Genomic DNA, 20,244 nt, shown 5'->3' with positions numbered 1-20,244 from the left:
TTCTGCAGCAATGGTCACTTTATATGCACATACTATACATACAGAAATATAATGTAATTTATATGCACACAATTTAATCACATTTGAAATGTTGACACCTTTTAAAGGTTTTGTAATATTTGTGTACCTCTGGTGCCACCTTCAGGCCAAACGTCACTTCAATACTTTATTACCTTCGCATTGAAAATGCGGAAGGTAATGTTTTGATCGCCATGTATTTATTTATTTGTATGTGTGCGTGTTTGCGTGTTATTCGCATAAGTCAAAAAGTATGAAACCGAATCGCATGATATTTGGTGGGATGATTGGTTATTATCCGGGGACCATTTGATTTGATTTTGGGATCGATCGGGTCAAAGGTCACGGTCAAGGTCATGAAATGGTCAACAGCTTCTTTTTACCATAGCACGGTCAATTTTTATCCAATTGGCATGCGACTAATGCCAAAATGTTCATAATTCAATGCCCAATCTTGTGATACGCGAAGGTATGCACTCTACCGATTGGCCATTCTAGTTTAATTTGTGTTGCCTTGTGTTGGCTAAGAATAGCAATCTTTTTTTGTCATTGTGCTCTCTATTCCATATCCTTCCAATATATTTAAACACAAATATAATACCTTCGCCACCAGCATGGCTGTAGTTTTATTACATTTAATGTTTGTCTTTCAAACTCAAATCCATGCTGAATTAAATATGAATTCACAGGTTTGCATAGCACGGGAGCAAAATATGCCTTTGAAATTAATTTAGATGGATCTGTGTTATGTCTTGAAGGCCTCAGTGCGCTCGCTCTCCTCTCTGAAGCGTGTACGACCTGTCCAACATGTTCATCCTCTCAGAACTCCTGAATATGTGTGGACACTTTAAACCTTTATTTCCTAAAACATCTGCTCCACAGTCATCCGGATGACTCGGTGTGCATGTTGGTGGAAGAGGTTCGAGCAGCATTGTAGCCACTCTGCGTTTTTACGAACCCTGCAACCGATTCACTGTTTTTAAAACCCGTTCACCCCATTAACTCGACACCATGCAGCTACAATAAATCTCACAAGACAAAAGTGCCCCACTAGAACCTTCAGTGTTTTATTGAATGCAAAACCACGATTGGGAAAGTCCAGTGACAAAGTGAGCTCAGTGGGCCTCTGGGAAGCTTGGGCTTTCCACTCTGTTGTGCTTTCTTTAAGAAATAAGGGAAAGGGAAAAGGGAGTTAATCACTTCTCCCTGAACCCACAACCCAAAAGAAGCCAGAAGCAGGTGATTACCGCGGTACTGAGGCAGCCATCTGGCACAGAGTTAGAATTAGAGATGTAATTAGATAGAACTTTTTTCTCCCACTTGGTTCCTGTAGGTTTCTTTGTACTTGCTTACCTATCGGCATCATAGTGCTGAAGGTTTCCATATTTTTACAGGGAAAGTCAGTACAGTGGTGAAATGGTTGAACCCAAAATAATCATAGGTTCCCGTAATCCTCAGTGAAGCTCAAGCGGCCCCCGATATCACAGCTACGTTCATATTTCTTCATTATGAAATTCGGAGTAAGAGTGTTTTTGTAGATCTAGTGACAACAATGTGGAGAAGACTATCTGCTCTAAATGGGCAAGGATATAACATGTTTAAAATTCATACATGTATGTTATTATGATGTATTTGTATGACGGTGAGGTTTTATTGTCTTTTTTTTGGTGCAATTTATTTGTTTACATTAATTTAATTGCATTTATCTGTAGAGTGGGTAGTTCATCACTATAAATAACAAAATAACAACACAACACAGCAGGATCTTAAACAATTATGTATTGAATGATGGTTTACATATGCAAATTCAATTCAAAGAGGCTCGGCATACTTTTGTCCATTCTTTAACATTTACTGACATGTCAGACCCTTATTTAATACGCCTGCAGGACAATTCTCTTTATTGATTCACAGCTGACTTTCAAATAAAACATTTTCTTTGTGACAAACCCTCAGTGTCAGAGTTGTAAATATTGTTTTTTTTGTATTAACAACTCTGAATACAATCATTCAAATGTTGCTAACCAATTGCCTCATTATTTAGTGACTAATGTCAATTACTACAAAATAACAAAACATCTAATGTGTAGGGCATTTGTTACTGGGTAACAAAAAGTCCAACACCCCTCTTAAATCCTACTTTACCACAAAGCATTACTCCTGTGAGGATAATGCATGAGGCATATGATATGGCACAAAATAATCTTGATTTAAATATTTAACCTGGAAGTAAGTTATCGGGTTCTGATTTGACCGGATCGGTTCTGACTTTGTGAGAGCCGGACCGATCAGCTGCACCATGCATGGACGTCACTCGTGTAAAACGACTTTTAAGTGCTGATTTAATGTCCCTGTGCAAGAACAACAACACAAAACACAGTCCTATCCGTTGTAATCAGACCAGAATGGATTCGCATGCAAAACAATGAGATGAGCTTTACATGAAGAGATAATGCATTTAAATACATTTCTTTTTCAGTCATATGTCCACGTTACCATGAAAGACAATGGCATCTCCACATTAGAAATGACACCGCTGATCATACAGTATATTATGCACACAAAGAAATGGTGGTACGAAAAAACCAGAGAAAAATCTTCTGCGGCTCCAAGAGAAAAAAAAACAACAACAGTATTTTAGAGAGCAAAGTCTACTGATCTCAGAAGATGCGACCTCATTCTGATGGTTCCCATCGGCCCGGTACTTGGACACATCTGTGTAATGGATCACAAAACAGCAACAAACCGCCACTTGCTGTGAAAGTTGCATTTCCTGTACACACACACGACTTCCATCGATCCCTTGAATATGCAACGGACTCGTTTTCCACGCCGCGTCGTGTTTATCGTCGTCTCCACCACTGATGAGCGCAACTGTTTCAGTAAAGCTTTAAAAAGCAAGACTACCCTGAGAGAAGGTCTAAAACGGGGGCAAGCTTGCCAGACCAGAACTGGCTTGAATGGGTTTGGTTTATTAAATCTGTACACTCTATTTCAATATAATCAGCACATTTTGTTCCAAGAATGTAAGATTTTTTTGTGTTTTTGTTGTTGTAATTGTGTAATATATATCTCTACATAATACAATCCAAGTCCTCTGAACTATGTAGACATGTGCAAGTGTTTTACTACCAACTTCAACGATACAGTAAAGGCAAAGACTCGTGGACACTAAGTTAGGATAATGTTGATATTTGACATTTTCTTGATTCCTCACAATTATCAAAATCTAAGTGCTGTAAGTAGTTCATACACGAGGTATTGAATATCTAGTTAACTGTTCTGAGTATAAAATAGAGGCAAAATACATAAAGAACATATTGCAAGCATGACAAAGAAACTTCTACAGACACGATACACAAGTGGTCAAAGATAATATGAGGGGATACCTGTAACCTTGTGTGTCCTTGAATATAGTCTACTTACAGATTGGATGTTTTCATGTTGATGAGAGGTCATACTGCAGCTTGCTCTCAGCTTTCGCCCACAGGGAAACCAAATCACAGCAGGCAACCTTTCATATCACACCGCGTTGATCGAGTACGTATATCCTAACTACAATAAATGACCCAATTTTGAGAAAAAGTGCACTCAATCAGGCATTTACCTGTGAGGAGGATCATAATACACACACATATAACGGAATTATTAGCTCCCTATCTCTTCAAACAGCAGCATATTCTTTGTAAAAGACAGATTTTGCTCATTAAAACTCGCCACTTCCGCACGTCCGAGCCGTGGCACGGAGGACTTTCCCTCCGTCGATTCAAATAAGTGTGGGTCGTGTTTATGTATAAGAATGAAAGCATGATGTGCATCAACATAATCTGAGGTAAACCAGGTGTGTCTTGGCCTGTTACAGTCGGAGAAGCAATGCCTGCGAGGGTCAGAGAGGTAAGTCTGAAATAAATCATGTAAACTGTGCTCATGTGTAGTGAATGTTTCACTAACTACCGAAAGCACAAGGGCCCTAAACTGTAAACCTCAAGGATTACACAAAGAAAAGAAGAAAAAACGAACACTAAAAGTACTCTACTCGTTTGACTTAACGTTTCCTTTTTTCATATTTTTTGCAGGGTTTTCAAACTTCTTTTTTTTCCAGTTGTTTTTCGCTCAAGTATAATCACAGGTGACTAACTACAGAGGGTAACAGGGTCAGGTGAGTACCATGCTACATCGGGTTTAGAGAAGGCTATTGCAGACAATTCTACAACATGTACAACCACATTTTATACGTGAGTTACAAATATTTCAAAACATATCACCAAGAAACTAAGTACATACAAGATGTTGAATATTTAGAGTCTTAAAGGACTATCCCTCAGTCAGTATTAGGATTTCATGTTACTTGACTTAAACTGTCCAGTCTTATAGACAAAATCTGAAAAATTGCTATTCAAAAAGTAGCAAATTTGGTCAATGTCTCTTTTCAAATAGTTATAGTGCTTTTAATGGCTTAAGACAGGGGTCTTTTTTTAATCTCACCCAGTGGCAATCAACAGAACTTCAGTGTACATTTTATGACACCATAGCTGCAAAAGTCTTCATGTCAAGTCCAATAGGTAAAACAACAGCTAGTGCTGTCACATATATTTCAAAGTAGTATGCATTATCAAAAACAAACCAAAAAAACAACAACAAAAAAACCCAATACTTTTTTACAATAATTTTTTTTTTTTTAAACTCTCCAAGTTCTTGTCGGAAATGTAGCCACATGTTATGTTCTGCGTTCCCGTTCCTTATAAGTTATCAGTCTGAGAGGACAGGCCTTCGGGAGCCAGGCTCCGCTCAGGCTTCTACGTGAGACTCTCCTATGTGCCGCGAGGGTCTCCAGCACTAAATACAGGAAAAGGGGGACTTAAAACTCCCATTCCAGTGTTTCTTCTCGATTGGCTGCTCTCTCTAGCCTGTGGATGATGTTATTGAGGTTGGCCATTTTCTCAGTGCGTCTCTGAGAGCTTCTGTTGAGTTTGGGGCCCTGGAAGGGGGGGAGCTGTTTGGGGTCCAGGCTGTGATTGGTGCTCGTTGAGGGCGGATTGGGCAGCGAGGGCGATATGGGAGCGGAGGAGGAGGGCACGGGGGAGACCGACATCATGAGGCCGGGGGAAGACGCAGCGGAGGGCGAGTTGAGGGACACCTCCAGGCTGCTGCGGCAGGGCTCGCACGAGGCCTTGAAGCTGACGGGGTCCTCGGGGGACTTCCCGGAGTCGTCCCCCTCGTGCCTGGACTGGATGCTTCTCTGGGCGCCGTCCGTGGAGCCTGTGCCCGCGTAGAGCCCCTGAGCCTGGCTGCTCGTCCCCTCTTCCTGCCTCAGGCTCTGGCCCGCCGAATGGGGCTCGCGGCAGCCGGCGATGGAATCCTCGCGCTCGCTCTTCAACTGTGGGAACTGCACCGCCGTGGAGAAACACTGGACCCGGGGCTCTCGTTTCACGGCGCCCTCCTTTCCCTCCTCCCTCTCGTCTTCCCTGTCTATCGCCTCCTGTTTGACGTGAGGCAGCGGCGTGTTGGCGCGAAGAGGGAGGCTGGAGTGGATGTGTCCCGAGAGCTGCTGCAGCCGCCTCTCCTCCCCATCGGAGTTGGGGCTCCGCGTCATGGAGGGGGAGTCGCTGTGGAGCTCGCCGTCTGTGTCGTTGTCCAGCAGACCCTCCATCAGCACCTCCCGTCGCATCCTGGACCTGCACACAAACACCGCTGTTAGACACTCAAGCGTCAGGATATTTAGGTTTTAAATATACATGAAAGGTAGTTGCAGATTAAAGTGCCGTTAGCTAACGGTAAAAAGGTGATTGGACTGGCCTGTAGTTGTGGAACCAGTTGATGACAGTGTTAGTTTTGAGTTTGAGCTCGGAGGCCAGGATCTCAATGGTGTTTTGAGAGGGGTAGGGCTCCAGGAGGTAGGCTCTCCTCAGGGCCTCTTTCTCCTCAGCTCCGAGCACCACTCGAGGCTTCTTCGCCTGGCTGTAGGGGCAAAGGTCGAGCGAAGCCAAGGCCGGACTCGCGCACTCAGAGTGAGTGCTCGGCGAGTCGCTGTCCGAGCCGGTGCTCAGCAGCCCGTACCGCCTTTTCAGATAGGCTGGAGGGGAAGACAGTGAGATGAGGCGTGAGGGGACGACAAAGCACCGGCGAGCTCTACATCCTGCACTGGAAGATATTACAGCGTACACTCCGGGCCCCCCACCTTTCTTCTCGATCTTCTTCATGGCCCTCAGCTTGTCTACGTTGTGAGGATCGTTGAGCCACAGCTGCATGCGCACAAACGGCTCCCGGCCCTTCAGGCTGAGCTTGTGCCAGGGTTTGGGCCTGGAGAGCAGGTCGGACACCGAGCCTTGAGTCAGGCCCAGGATGGTCTCCCCGAAAAGACGCTGGCCTGCGGGAAACAAAACAAACAAACACGGCAAATGTCAGACTTGTGTCTGAATTCATGAGCAATGTCGACTCCACCCCTCGGTCTGAACTTTGACCCACCGAGGTTGTTGTCCATTAGCACCTCCTTGACCTTCTTGGTGATGGCGTAGGTGTCGAGCTCCGAAGACATGGCCACAAGCTCTTGGATACCCAGTGGGTTGGTGGGCTGGTGCAGGACCATGAAGCCAGGGGTGGACTTCCCTCCCTCTGGGTGGGGGGACAGGCCCAGACTCTCAGGCTGCTGGTTCTCCTTGCTGCTCTCCAGGGAGAGGCTGACCGGCTCAACCAGAGGACTCGGGTGGCTCTCTGCCGGGCTTAGAGGCGGGGAGGGCGAGGAATGGGCCGTCACTGGGCTTTTATCTGGAGAGTGGAGGCATCACAAAAAAGAACTGTCAGTCTAACTGTAGATCTCACCATATAGAGTGAAATACACCATCAATTTGAGTTTTCCAATTACCTTTTATTTGTTTTTTGGGTAATAAAGCGTCTTAAGTGTGACTCACGCTTCATGTGACTTGTGTGTGTGTGTGTGTGTGTTAACTGCAGTCTCACCCAGAGTGTGGCTGTGGTTCGGGGGCTGGCTGAGGCTCTGGCCGAGCTGGTCCAGGATCCACAGCTGCATGCGGATGAAGGGCTCCCTTCCTTTCTGGGTGAGCTTGCTCCAGGGTTTGGGCCGTGACAGCATGTCGCTCACGCTGCCCTGAGAAAGGCCCAGCACCTGTGTCGTACAACACGGGTTAATACATGTTAACAACACATGTGGAAACTAGAACGGGTACTCAGTAAAGCGCATACCTTCGCATATCACAAGATTGGGCATGGAATTATGAACATTTTGGCATTAGTTGCATGCCAATTGGATAGAAATTGACCGCGCTATGGTAAAAAGAAGATGTTGACCTTTTCATGACCTTGACCTTGACCTTTGATCTGATCGATCCCAAAATCTAATCAAATGGTCCCCAGATAATAACCAATCATCCCACCCAATTTCATGCGATTCGGTTTAATACTTTTTGAGTTATGTGAGTAACACGCATACAAATAAATAAATAAATACACGACGATCAAAACATTACCATCAGCATTTTCAATGCGAAGGTAATAATGGTTGATTTTTCCAAACTATTATCAGACAAGAACAAAATCTGTTTTCCTCGGTGATACATGCTCAGCAAACTCCCACTAGGGGGCAGCATCACATCATAAATGTTTAGGTTGAGCCTATTTAAATACTGCACTTTAAATCATTAAATCATTATTCAAAGAAAATCCATAGTGAAGTAGAATGTTCATAGTTTATCTTTAGATTAATTTACAAAGAGAATATGTGGAGACATAAACCAACAAGTAACAACTTATGTGATATTTTTCTTTCTTCGCATTTGGATACAAATCTTTATATAAAATTCACCTTCAACCAAAGTGGAACTCAGTTTAAAAATATTTTACAACGGTCAAGTATTTACAAATATGAATACCTTTCACGGATGAGCTGGAGAATCAAGTCTTGATCCCTTAATATTATCAAAATGAAATCTGCACCATGAAACCTAAACGTGTTTATTCCACAGAGGATGTGATAAACAACAAAGGCGCCGAGGAAAACACCAGATTGGATTTTCTGAAAATAAAGCCATATTTTCTGGAGATGAACTGATACTTTTATAAACATAGAGCAGCTCAATTCAGGAACAATGAATTCAAAAATACAAAAGGCAGCATGGCGAACGTCCATCTTTGACTGCGTATTCGTTACAGTGGATAGTTCTGATATTAGATCAAACATCTCGAGTTAAAAAATGAAGATTGAATTCATTCAAGGAACATCATCACCCATTTTAAAAGCTTTTGTGACTAAATAAACTAAATAAACCACCTTTGACTGATGACTGGATTCAGATTATAATAAACATTACCATCAGAGTCAACTAATTACCACAAAGCTCCACCTAGCTGTGCCACAAAGAGAACTCACACCAAACCTTGTGCGACAAAAACACTTTAACATTGTATCACTTTATCGTTACAGGTTCTTTTTTAAGCTGCCGTGTTGTCAACGTCAAACGTCTCTCATGTTTTAACATGGCCGTTGTTTTTGTGATGTTTTTAAACAACAGCCCAGTCAAATCCCCCATCTGGGACTATAGAGTTTACTCCATCTCGAACCCCGGTGAGAACTATTTACATGCAGAAAACCGGCTCCACGAGGACTCTCATCCAGGAAGTCACAAACGATCTCGGCAGAACAATCAAAGAAATGCCGGCCGGGCAGCTGAGGACCGCTGAGGGCCCCACAACGAGAGAGAGAGATGGAGAAAGAGGATGCAGAGCAGCCGAGTGGAAACCGTCGCTCTGGCACATGCAGAAAAGCCCCTGAAGGCTTTTAGGATAATGGCCCGAGAGAACTTCTCAGACAACGCTGGTACAACAAATAACAATCCAACAGGGTGAGATATGCGGAGCTGTACCTGATCCTCACAGCAAGTCAAACACAACATCACCTGACTTGTTAATATTAAGAGAAGCATGAACTCTGCCCAGCGCCGAGCTCGTTTACCACGAGACAAGGATGCAAACCGTAAAACGAGATGTGAGCTGCGGAAGAAACTAAACGAGTTTCTTTCAAGAAGACCAGCTTCGATTCTCCCGCAGTGTGCGAGTGAAAAGCTGAACCTTTATATAATAAAACCGCTGCTAAAGTGGAGCAGCCTTTTACCACATTTAAATGGGGGCAATGATTTTTCACATGGATGATCTGATTGTTGCATCTCAAGATAAATAATAAAATGTGTTTTGTTTTTCGTCGTAAGACCTCGGTCAATACCACGTGCAGTCTGAGGGTCTGAAAACATCCTGTGGGGCAGATTTGTGAACCCTTGATTATGGTGCGTAAAGTATTTAGAGCATAAATGACTTCACAATTGGCGTTGTGTTCTTCTATAATCACAAAAAATTCACATCTTCACCATTTGACATTACCTTAGAGATAATCATCACTATTATCTCTAAAATACTTTATTCAGTTCAATATACCAACATGTTTATTGTATCTTATTACAAAGGGATTGCTCCACGTGTGTAAGAACAGATGCTGCAGAGCATTAGCAGGCTGCTTGCTTTTGTTTTTGTTCATAACAAAGAGATAAAGAAAACATCTGACCTTTTCACCAAAGATCCTCTGACAGATGCCGTTCTTCGCCAGCTTCTCCTTCACCTGCCTGGTCAGCTCCAGGGTGTCCACCTCTCGGTACATGTACATCTCGTACTGCTCTGGGGTCAGCGGTGGCACGGTGGGCTTGAGGGCCCGGGGGATGTACCCCGGGTAGTAGGAGAGCCTCCCGGGGCCCGGCCCGGGGGACTCTCCGCTCACCGATGTGTCCGACTCCACTTTCACCTCCGCGGGCCGACCCGGGCCCAGCTCGTCCTCGGCGGCGGAGGCCTCCTCGCTGTTGGGGGGACATTCGCCGTTCTCCAGACGGGGCCAGGGCCGGGGCATGGCGGAGGGCCCGGAAGAGGAGGAGGACAAGGAGGGGGAGACTGAGTTGAAGGGCAGGGAGCTCCCGATGCCGCTGATCACCATGGAGCCGCGCTCGTGAGACCAGTGCTGGTCGAAGTAGGTGCCCACTTCACCGATCTCCGATTTGACTTTGCGGATGATGTTCTGGACGAAGGCGGCCGGGGAGAGGACGCTGAGGGGCGTCTGGGGGTTGCTGATGGGGTTGGCCATGCAGACTGTCACGCAGCCTCCTTCCTCCTGTTTGATGGAGATGGGTAGAGGAAGGCCCCTGGAGCGCTCCGGGGGCCCCAGACGCTCTACCTGAGGCCCTGTGCTCGCGGTTGAGCCCCTCCCGCAGACCTCCATCTCCATCAGGGCGTGCTGCTGGGCCTCCATCTCCCTCCTGGCCTGATCCAGGATGTTCTTGATGGTTTCGTCCGAGCCGCTGCCGGCCCCGTTACTGCTCCTGCCCGAGGAGCTGTGCACAGACGACTTGCCTTCACCTGGACAAAAGAGACCCGAGCTCTGACACTGATGCTTTCTCAACTCTCCAATTTAGATGCAAAGAAAATTGTGATCCAAATGCATCATAAAAACGGTACACATTATCGTCGATAGAAAGGAAGATCAATCGATATTTTCACTATGACGTATGACTCCATCCTCACCTCCCCTCTGGGACTGGATCTCCTTCTTGGCCTGCTCCAGGATATTCCTGATGGCGTCGTCTGACCCAGTTTCAGGAGTTCGGATGCGCGGAGTGATGCTCCCTGCCACAGAGGGTAACAGAAAAGAGATAGAGGAGAGAGGAGGGGGTGAGTGGGCTGGTTGATCAGAGAGCAGTTCCAAGGCTTTGCTTTTGATTGCTAGATCAATGGCTGCCTTTGAGCGCGCGCTGTCTGAGGTTGCAGTATACGGGAAGCTCAACTTTCAAAAAGCTGTGAATCTAGGGAGAAAACAAAGTTTAAAAGTGTAACACTACAAACATGGCAGAGGAAGCCGCGCAATGAAGTGGAGGATGAGGTCCAAGTAGATTAGAGGGTTGAAACGTACGCAGGTCCAGAAGCTGAGCCACCAAAACATGATGGCATGATTACGTCGGCTCTAAAAACTTGTTGGTACAACTCTCAGAACATTTTTTTTTTTTTTTAGCAACCTGGTTCTGGTAGCTCCGGTCACCTGTGGAGACGCCTGTTTCACAGTTATTTCTAAACCATTGGTTTTCAAGGCAGAACAAGGGCGAGGTAAACGTTAATCGGTTGATTCTAACCTATTGCACTTAAATTATAAAACATTAGTCAACAAACACCATGACACGGCCGGAGTACATACATATTTTCAAAATGTATTTTTTATTTCTTTATCTTAAAGGGGCCATAAAGTCATCTTCCAACAGCCGAGTAAAGATTGGATTCATTGTCTATATTCAGCTGCGGATGAATGAATATTTGTTGTTCTAATCGTATTTCCAGCTGGAGGACGGTGTGTGTGTGTGGGGTCGACTCAAAATAAACTACAGAGCCCATTTTCATGGCAACGAAGGAACCTTTCATCCAGAGCAACCGCGTGGCTTACCGATGTGTTTTTGGACTACAATGGAGCACAGAGGACAGAGATGCACACACACAATACTTTTTAGTCAGATATATTCATTGTTGCTTTTGGTCTATTCATAGATTTGTTGGCATTAAGAAATATATAGAATATCATCCTTTAACCCTTGTGTTGCCTTCGGGTCAATATGACCCGATTCAATGTTTCACCCTCCTGTCGCCTTCGGGTCAATATGACCCGATTCAATGTTTAACCCTCCTGTTACCTTTATATTTACTAACATATTTGACCCTTGAGGTCAATATGATCCCAGCTATTAAAATCTCCAGAACATTATTAGAATTAATATTGTTTTCCAAGTTTAAGTGTGAGGTACTTTATGTTTGTTTGTTGACTCCCGAAAGAACACCGACATTAAACATTGAATCGGGTCAAATTGACCCGAAGGCGACAGGAGGGTTAAATATTGAATCGGGTCAAAATGACCCGAAGGCAACACAAGAGTTAACATTGTAAACGATGCAGTGGGTGAATGTGAATGACATTTCCTTCACCCTGGTTTAGAAAACATGTTGAACTTGTTTAAAATCCATTTGTACACACAAATAGAGCGTTTTGGTTCCTAACTGAAGCTGCCTACATCGTCCACTCACCTCTCTGTCGGACCTGGATGGTCCTAAGTGCGAGGATGTTCTGTTCATCCGAGAGGAACTGCTTCATCTTGATGAAAGGCTCTTTGCCTTTCACCGTCAGCTTCCTCCAGGGTTTGGGTCTTGCCAGGATCTCGCTGACCGAGCCCTGGGAGAGGCCCAGCACGTAGTGGCCGAACACGCGCTGGCCAATGTTATGCTTCAGCAGCTGCTCCTTCACCTGGAAGGCGATCTCCGCCGTGTCCACCTGGTCGTCGTCTCCCGCCGTCGAGCTGCCGCTTTCCGACTGGTCGCTGGGCAGGCCGGCGTCGACGCTGCCCGACCCCACGGAGCCTTGGGTGGCCGACATGAGGGCGACCTTGGCGGCGTAGAGGGAGCTGGGAAAAGCCACGAGGCCCTCCTTCTTAAAGTGTGGGGAGAGGAGCTGCCGGTGGAGGACGTGGTCTCCGGACAGTCGGTCCCTGGAGCACGGCGACACGGAAAACGGACGCGGTAGATCGTGGCTGGAGGAGGAGCCGTCCAATGTGGGGGGGCCGGGGCTGGGGGAGGCGCGGCCATTGGCGTGAGAGGAGGCCGAGTGGGAGCCGGGCGGCCTGCCAGTCTCTCTCCCTGCATTCTCAGAATGGTCATCATCTGGTGACAGGAAACCAAACAAATGCAACACATGCTGGTTCGTGTGAGTGGAAACAAACCTTGTATTTATTATCTAGCTGATAGCAGATATTCCACTAACTCAGTATCTTTTAGGGGAGAGAGGGGTATGACACATCCCAATGCAGGACACTGCTGTTATATGGCATGGCTACTATCGCTTCAAGATATTTAATTCATTGACTCCCTCGCTCTCTAAACCTTGCAAACGCAAACTAGGACATCTTGCAGGCTCAGTTTATGCAAAGAGATTTAGGCATCGACTCCACAACTGATTGACCAACGAGCTCCAAGCAATCATTAAATTATGGCAAGCTTGTAGAAAATAGCTGCTTCTAGTTAAGAATTGTTCGGTTATCTATTTAAAATAGATTTTTATAGTAAAAATAAATAAAAATCTAACGCGAGAGATATTTATTTTACCAATGCTGTGCAAAATTCGGGCCTTTTCCACCAGGTATTTGTGAGCTGGAAGGAAGGCCTCTTTGTCCCGCAAAATAGCCTCTGCAGCCTTGGCAGCATCCTACACACACACACACACACACAGACACACACACACACACAAAACACACACGAGAACAAAAGCTGTTAATTTTCGATTAATCAATTGCAGCTTCTGTAGATATCTTTACAATGACGATCAGTGATGCATTCAACGGCACGACTGGAGTTTAAATTCCCCGACACCAAGAGAATATTATGAAGAAACAAAAGGTCTGAGAGAGAGATGGAACTGAGATGATTCAGCCGTATATACACTACCGTTCAAATGGTGGGGTCATCCAGACAATTTCGTGTCTTCCATGAAAACTCACTTTTATTTATCAAATGAATTGAAAATTGAATAGAAAATATAGTCAAGACATTGACAAGGTTAGAAATAATGATTAATATTTGAAGTATTAATTTTGTTCTTCAAACTTCAAGCTCAAAGGAAGGCCAGTTGTATAGCTTATATCACCAGCATAACTGTTTTCAGCTGTGCTAACATAATTGCACAAGGGTTTTCTAATCAGATATTAGTCTTCTAAGGCGATTAGCAAACACAATGTACCATTAGAACACTGGAGTGATACTTGATGGAAATGGGCCTCTATACACCTATGGAGATATTTCATTAGAAACCAGACGTTTCCACCTAGAATAGTCATTTACCACATTAACAATGTATAGTCTGTATTTTTGATTCATGTTATCTTTATTGAAAAAACAGTGCTTTTCTTTGAAAAATAAAGAAATTTCTAAGTGACCCCAAACTTTTGAACGGTAGTGTACATATACAAACACATTAAAAATATATATATATATACCTGGGACGAGCTGCCATTGGCTGAAGCCATCTTCATGACCTTCAGGATACTACGGACAGAAACAAACGTGCATAGAAAGTCATTTTTTTGGACTAGATGCCACATTATTATGAATGACTTACACATTCAGACAACACTAAAATGATCACCTGAGTTCAGTTTTAATCTCTTCATAGTCCATCTGCGATTGCAGTTTAGCTTCTAATCTCTGGAATGGAAAAAGCAGAAGCCGCGTGCTTTAATTCTTGTGAATGAAAGTCTCATTAGTTATCAGGACCGCGGAGGTGTTCGACATGTTCCGTCACCTCTCACACGTCACAGCCACTCACCTCGATGGCTTCCGTCTTATAGGCCAGCTGGCGCTCCAGCTCCAGAATGTGATTGGCCGAGGTCTCCTGAACTTCCTGCAGCGTGAACTGCAGCCGCTGAATGTTTTCGAGAAGTCGCAGGATTTCGCGGTCTTTAGCCAGCAAGGCAGCCTCCAGCTGGGAGGGCAACACCTCGCCGTTCTCGCTCTTCTCCTGACAGGGTGAGACAAAACCAGACAAAGTGTGTGAGAGGGAGGAGAAGAAAGTGATGAAAGGAGCTTGCACGTGAGAACAGGTGGGAGGCCAGCCAGTGAATCACAACCTCTCCTGGGGTGATATGATTCAGCCAGTTGGAAAAGTGAGAGAATTGTACTTAATTAATACTGATTTTTAATTTTTCCATTGGAAATGTGTCTGACAAAAAGGTAGAACATGCAACATGTTGACAAGACTTTGTAATCCGATGAAATCTGTCTTTATTTAGGTTTTTGGTAATATCAAAGAGGAGATATTTATGATGTTTTAAGACTGATGAAAAATAGCCTCTTGGCTAACTGGCACATTTACTGCAATGTTTTTATCAATGTGCACTGTCCCTTATTAAATAAACCATTTAAGTACTGTAAACTATATGTTTGACAGGTGATGAAGGATCTTTACATATTAGTTGGTCCTTAAACTAATATAAGTTAAGTTCACACGTGTGTTCACAAACTTGTTGAGTTTCTTAAAGATTATAACGGCTGTAATCTTGATGTTGTTTTTAAATATATGTTTTCCTTGTGTTGTATTTGTCCTGTCCTGGACAATGGGGGTCGCCGTTATTTATTTTTTCACATGTGATGTATGTGGATACAGGGACCCGATGTAACAGTTTAGCTCCACGCCTTCCTTTTTGTAATAGTTGTTTTCATCCTGTCACACCATCTCGTCAATCCAACTCCCCTCACCTGCCTCTGGAGTTCCGTACGAGAGCACGCCTTAGCAGCTGGAATGAGGCCGCTCAGTGTGAGGTGTTCTTGACTGGACTCGTGGATTATGTCAAGGATGAACTGATCTCTTTTGATTTGTCTGCCAACTTGGATGGCTTAATAGAACTGACTTCCCGAGTGGACAGACGCATCCAGGCAAGGCGACAGGAGCGACGCAGGGGGGATACAGATCATCGCGTTTTCGCTCGACGGCGAGCTGCTCCAGCAGCTATCAGCATCACCCCCAGGCCTCAACCAGGGGAGGTCGAACCAATGAAGGTCGGGCGCACCAGTCTTACCCGTGAGGAGCGGGAGCGTCGTCGTCGGGGAGGTCTTTGCCTGTACTGTGGCCAGGTGGGCCACTTCGTATCCCGGTGTCCAGTAAAGGGGCGTGGCTCACCCGTAGCAGGAGAGGTACTGGTGAGCGGAACCACAAGACTCTCTCCCAACCAAAGGCCCCTCTTCCACGCCCAACTGCTGCTCGCAAACGGGCCACAAACTCTCGCTACATTCATTGACTCTGGTGCTGACGACAGCTTCATTGACGAGGACCTAGTTCATCAGCTGGGGATCAAGCAGTTACCGCTTCCATGCCCTGTTCCGGTCAACGCCCTGGATGGCCACCTACTGGGGACAGTGACTCACCAGACCACGCCACTCCGTATGCTCCTGTCCGGTAAGCACCATGAGACCATTCGGTTTCTTATCCTGCGGTCACCCAAGCATCCACTAATCCTGGGGCATCCCTGGCTCCGCCGCCACAACCCCCACATTGACTGGGCCACAGGAGCCATCCTGGGTTGGAGTGCATCTTGTGACCTGATCTGCCTGAAACAGGCTGCTGCACCTCAGCAGTCAGTTTGCCCCAGCTCTGCATTGGACCTGTCAGGAGTACCTACGGAATACCATGACTATCGGGAGGTATTCAGTAAGGTCAAGGCCTCATGTCTGCCGCCACATCGACCATATGACTGCGCCATTAACCTGCAACCAGGCACCACCCCACCCAGGGGCCGCCTGTATTCCTTATCTGCCCCTGAGAGAGAGGCCATGGAGGCATACATCAGTTCCTCTCTAGCTGCTGGGCTCATCCGTCCCTCTTCTTCACCTGCAGGTGTGGGGTTCTTCTTCGTCGGGAAGAAAGACAAGTCACTTAGGCCTTGCATTGACTACAGGAGACTCAATAACATTACCATAAAGAACCGCTACCCACTCCCACTCATCTCTTCTGCTTTCGAGTTGCTACGGGGGGCTACCATCTACACAAAGCTAGACCTGCGTAACGCCTATCACTTAGTCCGGATCCGAGAGGGGGATGAGTGGAAGACAGCTTTCAACACCCCTACTGGACATTATGAATACCTGGTTCTGCCCTTCGGTCTGACTAATGCCCCCGCCGTTTTCCAGGCCCTGGTGAATGATGTGCTCAGAGACATGTTAAACAAGCAGGTGTTCGTCTACCTAGACGACATTCTTATTTTCTCGAGGTCCGAAGAGGAGCACATTCACCATGTCCAAGCAGTCCTTCAACGTCTTCTGAGGAATTCTCTGTTCGTTAAAGGGTACCTGTAGTGCAAAACAACAACGTGCTACATCCATTCGGCGCATCAAATAAATCATATTTACCCCGCTGCTATTGTCAACAAGTAACGCATAGCCCGAGGATTTACATTTCTTTGTCAAAATTCCGAATCCGTGGGCGCAGCCATTTTGCTAGTTATTTACTCCAGCTCAAAGCTAACTATGACGTAGAGTCGTTGAAAGGAATTCAGCCAATCCGGAGCCACTTCTACACGCTGCTTCTTGGGATAGATCGGTGGCCTCAAGAATTACACAATCTATATCAGGGTGCGCAATACGTCGATCGCGGCGACCTGCCAGTCGATCGCGCGTAGTATTGGTAGATCGCATGACACTAAAAAAAATTGGCCCGCCCCCCTGTCACTTTCTATAGCGCCACATTACAGCAGAAGCACGTCATTTCTGTCTCTACGTGTTGCGTTGACAGTCCTCTGCCCGCCGTCTCGGCGCGCGGAGCTCCCGACACCGGTTTGTGCGCCTCGGGTCCGACGCATCAAAGAAATACTCTCTAGCACGCCCGAACATGTCCGTCGAACTTTGCATCAGTGGAAGACATCTCCAGCGCTGGCTTATGCGCGATGTAGCTATCAAGCTCACTCTTTGTGTGAAGCAGATGAGGTCTAATGACACTATATCAGGGCTCTCAAGTCTCACGCATTGAGCGTGAGACTCACGATTTCGGTCTTATCTCACGCACTCCCGCCACACATCTAATTCCTCACGCTGAAAAACCTCTCGGCTATTTAATGCTTGAATGCAGGGGTGATCAATACCGATCGATTGTTGAGTAGAAATAGTCACTAGCACCCCCGTCGACAACTCTTTTCGCTTGATGCGCGCGCAACAGTCAGCTGTATCGGGTGCTGATGGAAATCTCACGCTTGCCTGTCTTCAAAACTTGAGAGCCCTGCTATATCATCGGACATAAGTTCGTGCTTTTACAACAAATGCACTCTATGTCTGTTTTCTGTGGCACACATTTCACAACTGCACCAAACGTCCGCCGACTTGCGTGCACGGTCCGCACGGTGAAGCATCTGGACCGGCGGTCCTTCGGCATCAACTTCATCTGAATCATCGCTGTCACAATTCACTAAATGGGGATAGTCTGCTTTTAAAGGTTCAAACAAGTATCCAGTTGCTGAATCAGACAATCTTTCATCGTCCATATTCTCAATCTCTCAGCATTTGTTTGCGAGCGCTCGACGTTGTTTACATTGGTATCTGAACACATCCGCTGTGGCTGGCTGTCGATCTATCAACGATCTGACGTCACACCACCCGCGACATATTCAAGCTCCAGTGCACTGTCGCATGTCGGATTTGAGGACTTTGAACAGCCTAAACTACGTATTGTTATTGAATACTGGACCGTCAGTGCATGAATACACTTTAGAAACACATTATCTTTTGATCTGGCTACATATTGTTTTGCACTACAGGTACCCTTTAAGGCAGAGAAGTGTGAATTCCACGCCTCTTCTGTCTCCTTCCTGGGTTATATCGTGGGACAGGGGATTGTGCAGATGGACCCTGCCAAGGTGGCAGCAGTAACGTCCTGGCCCATCCCTGACTCGCGTAAGCAGCTGCAACGATTCCTGGGGTTCGCCAACTTCTAACGGAGGTTTATCCGCGGTTATAGCATCGTAGCTGCCCCACTCACGGCCCTCACCTCATCTAAGGTCCAGTTCTGGTGGTCACCCTCGGCGGAGGGGGCCTTCCAGGGACTTAAGGCCCGGTTTACCTCCGCTCCTATCCTCCAAGTTCCTGACCCCGAGCGACAGTTTGTTGTTGAGGTGGATGCCTCAGATGTGGGAGTGGGGGCCATCCTTTCTCAGCAGGCTGCCAGCGACCAGAAGCTCCACCCATGCGCCTTCTTCTCTAGGCGGCTCTCTCCTGCTGAGAGGAACTATGATGTTGGTAACCGAGAGCTGCTTGCCGTTAAGCTGGCCCTTGAAGAGTGGCGCCACTGGCTTGAGGGGACCAGTCTGCCATTTTTGTGTTGGACTGATCACAAGAATCTCGAGTACATTCAGTCCGCCAAGAGGCTCAACTCTCGGCAAGCCAGATGGTCTCTGTTTTTTACCCGGTTTAACTTTTCACTCTGTTACAGGCCTGGTACCCGTAACGTCAAGCCAGACGCCCTGTCCCGCCAGTTTGTGGACAAGGGGGATTCCACCCCTTGTGATGACAACATCCTTTCTGCCCCAGTCTTGGTGGCCGCTATCACCTGGGAGGTAGAGGATAGAGTCAAGGCTGCCCTGGAGGCCCGGCCCGGCCCGAGCTCCTGTCCCCCTAACCGTCTGTTTGTTCCCCAGACCCTGAAGTCGGAGGTCCTCCAGTGGGCCCATAGCTCCAAGCTCACTTGCCATCCTGGGAGCCAGCGTACTAGGGATGCCTTGCAGCAGAGGTTCTGGTGGGCTACTCTGGAGAAGGACACCCGGGAATTCGTCAATGCCTGTCCTGTCTGCAACCGGCACAAACCTTCCCAACAGGCTCCCGCTGGTTTCCTGCAACCGCTGTCTGTGCCCCATCGGCCCTGGTCTCACATCTCCCTGGACTTTGTTACTGGTCTCCCACTGTCCAACAATCACACCGCCATCCTAACAGTGGTAGATCGGTTCAGCAAGATGGCCCACTTTGTGCCCTTGCCCAAGCTCCCCTCGGCCAAGGAGACTGCTGAGCTGGTTCTACTGCACGTCTTCCAGCTTCACGGTCTTCCCACAGACGTAGTCTCTGACCGGGGTCCTCAGTTTACATCCGTGTTCTGGAGGGAGTTCTGCACATTAATTGGGGCCACAGTCAGTCTGTCATCTGGATTCCACCCGCAGTCCAACGGCCAGACTGAGCGCAAGAACCAGGAAATGGAGACGGCCCTGCGGTGTTTGGTTTCCGAGACTCCAGCATCCTGGTCCCAACAGTTCCTGTGGGTCGAATATGCCCACAACACCCTGACCAGCTCTGCTACTGGTATGTCCCCGTTTCAGTGTGCCTACGGATTTCAACCTCCATTGTTTTCGGCCCTGGAGAAGAAGGTTTCCTGCCCCTCAGTCCAGGCATTCGTCCGCCGCTGCCACTGTACCTGGGCCAAGGCCAGACTGGCATCCAAGCAGTGGAAATAGTATCAGGATCCTTTACTTAAGTAAAAGTAACAAGTAACTCCAACGTCAGATACATATAGAGGAGTATAAGTACAAACATCTCTCAGAAATGTCGACTAAAAGTACAGTCATAAAGTAGAGTACCAGTATCTTCTAACTGTCCTACGGTACAGCACTTCAGTAGAAATGGTCCAAA

The 20,244-nt window shown here is 46.6% G+C and overlaps 1 protein-coding gene across 1 annotated transcript in view; it reads right to left on the bottom strand.

The window, feature by feature from the left end:
- Window positions 1–1,780: 1,780 nt before the first annotated feature.
- cux2b (cut-like homeobox 2b) overlaps window positions 1,781–20,244 on the bottom strand; it is a 97,513-nt gene continuing 79,049 nt past the window's right edge. The window contains exons 11-22 of the mRNA XM_056417994.1: window positions 14,417–14,608; window positions 14,237–14,295; window positions 14,088–14,136; window positions 13,201–13,300; window positions 12,130–12,759; window positions 10,591–10,692; window positions 9,587–10,425; window positions 6,976–7,141; window positions 6,484–6,783; window positions 6,197–6,385; window positions 5,815–6,091; window positions 1,781–5,693 (exon numbers count right to left, since the gene is read on the bottom strand). Of these exons, the coding sequence (XP_056273969.1) occupies window positions 4,877–5,693; window positions 5,815–6,091; window positions 6,197–6,385; window positions 6,484–6,783; window positions 6,976–7,141; window positions 9,587–10,425; window positions 10,591–10,692; window positions 12,130–12,759; window positions 13,201–13,300; window positions 14,088–14,136; window positions 14,237–14,295; window positions 14,417–14,608 (3,720 nt within the window). The 3' untranslated portion in view covers window positions 1,781–4,876. The remainder of the gene's footprint in view (window positions 5,694–5,814; window positions 6,092–6,196; window positions 6,386–6,483; window positions 6,784–6,975; window positions 7,142–9,586; window positions 10,426–10,590; window positions 10,693–12,129; window positions 12,760–13,200; window positions 13,301–14,087; window positions 14,137–14,236; window positions 14,296–14,416; window positions 14,609–20,244) is intronic.

This window comes from Pseudoliparis swirei, chromosome 7 (genome assembly GCF_029220125.1).
Source record: "Pseudoliparis swirei isolate HS2019 ecotype Mariana Trench chromosome 7, NWPU_hadal_v1, whole genome shotgun sequence".
NCBI classification, from domain to species: domain Eukaryota; kingdom Metazoa; phylum Chordata; class Actinopteri; order Perciformes; family Liparidae; genus Pseudoliparis; species Pseudoliparis swirei.
Note: the sequence above shows the minus strand (reverse complement) of the source record. Positions and strands in the feature narration are given on the sequence as shown.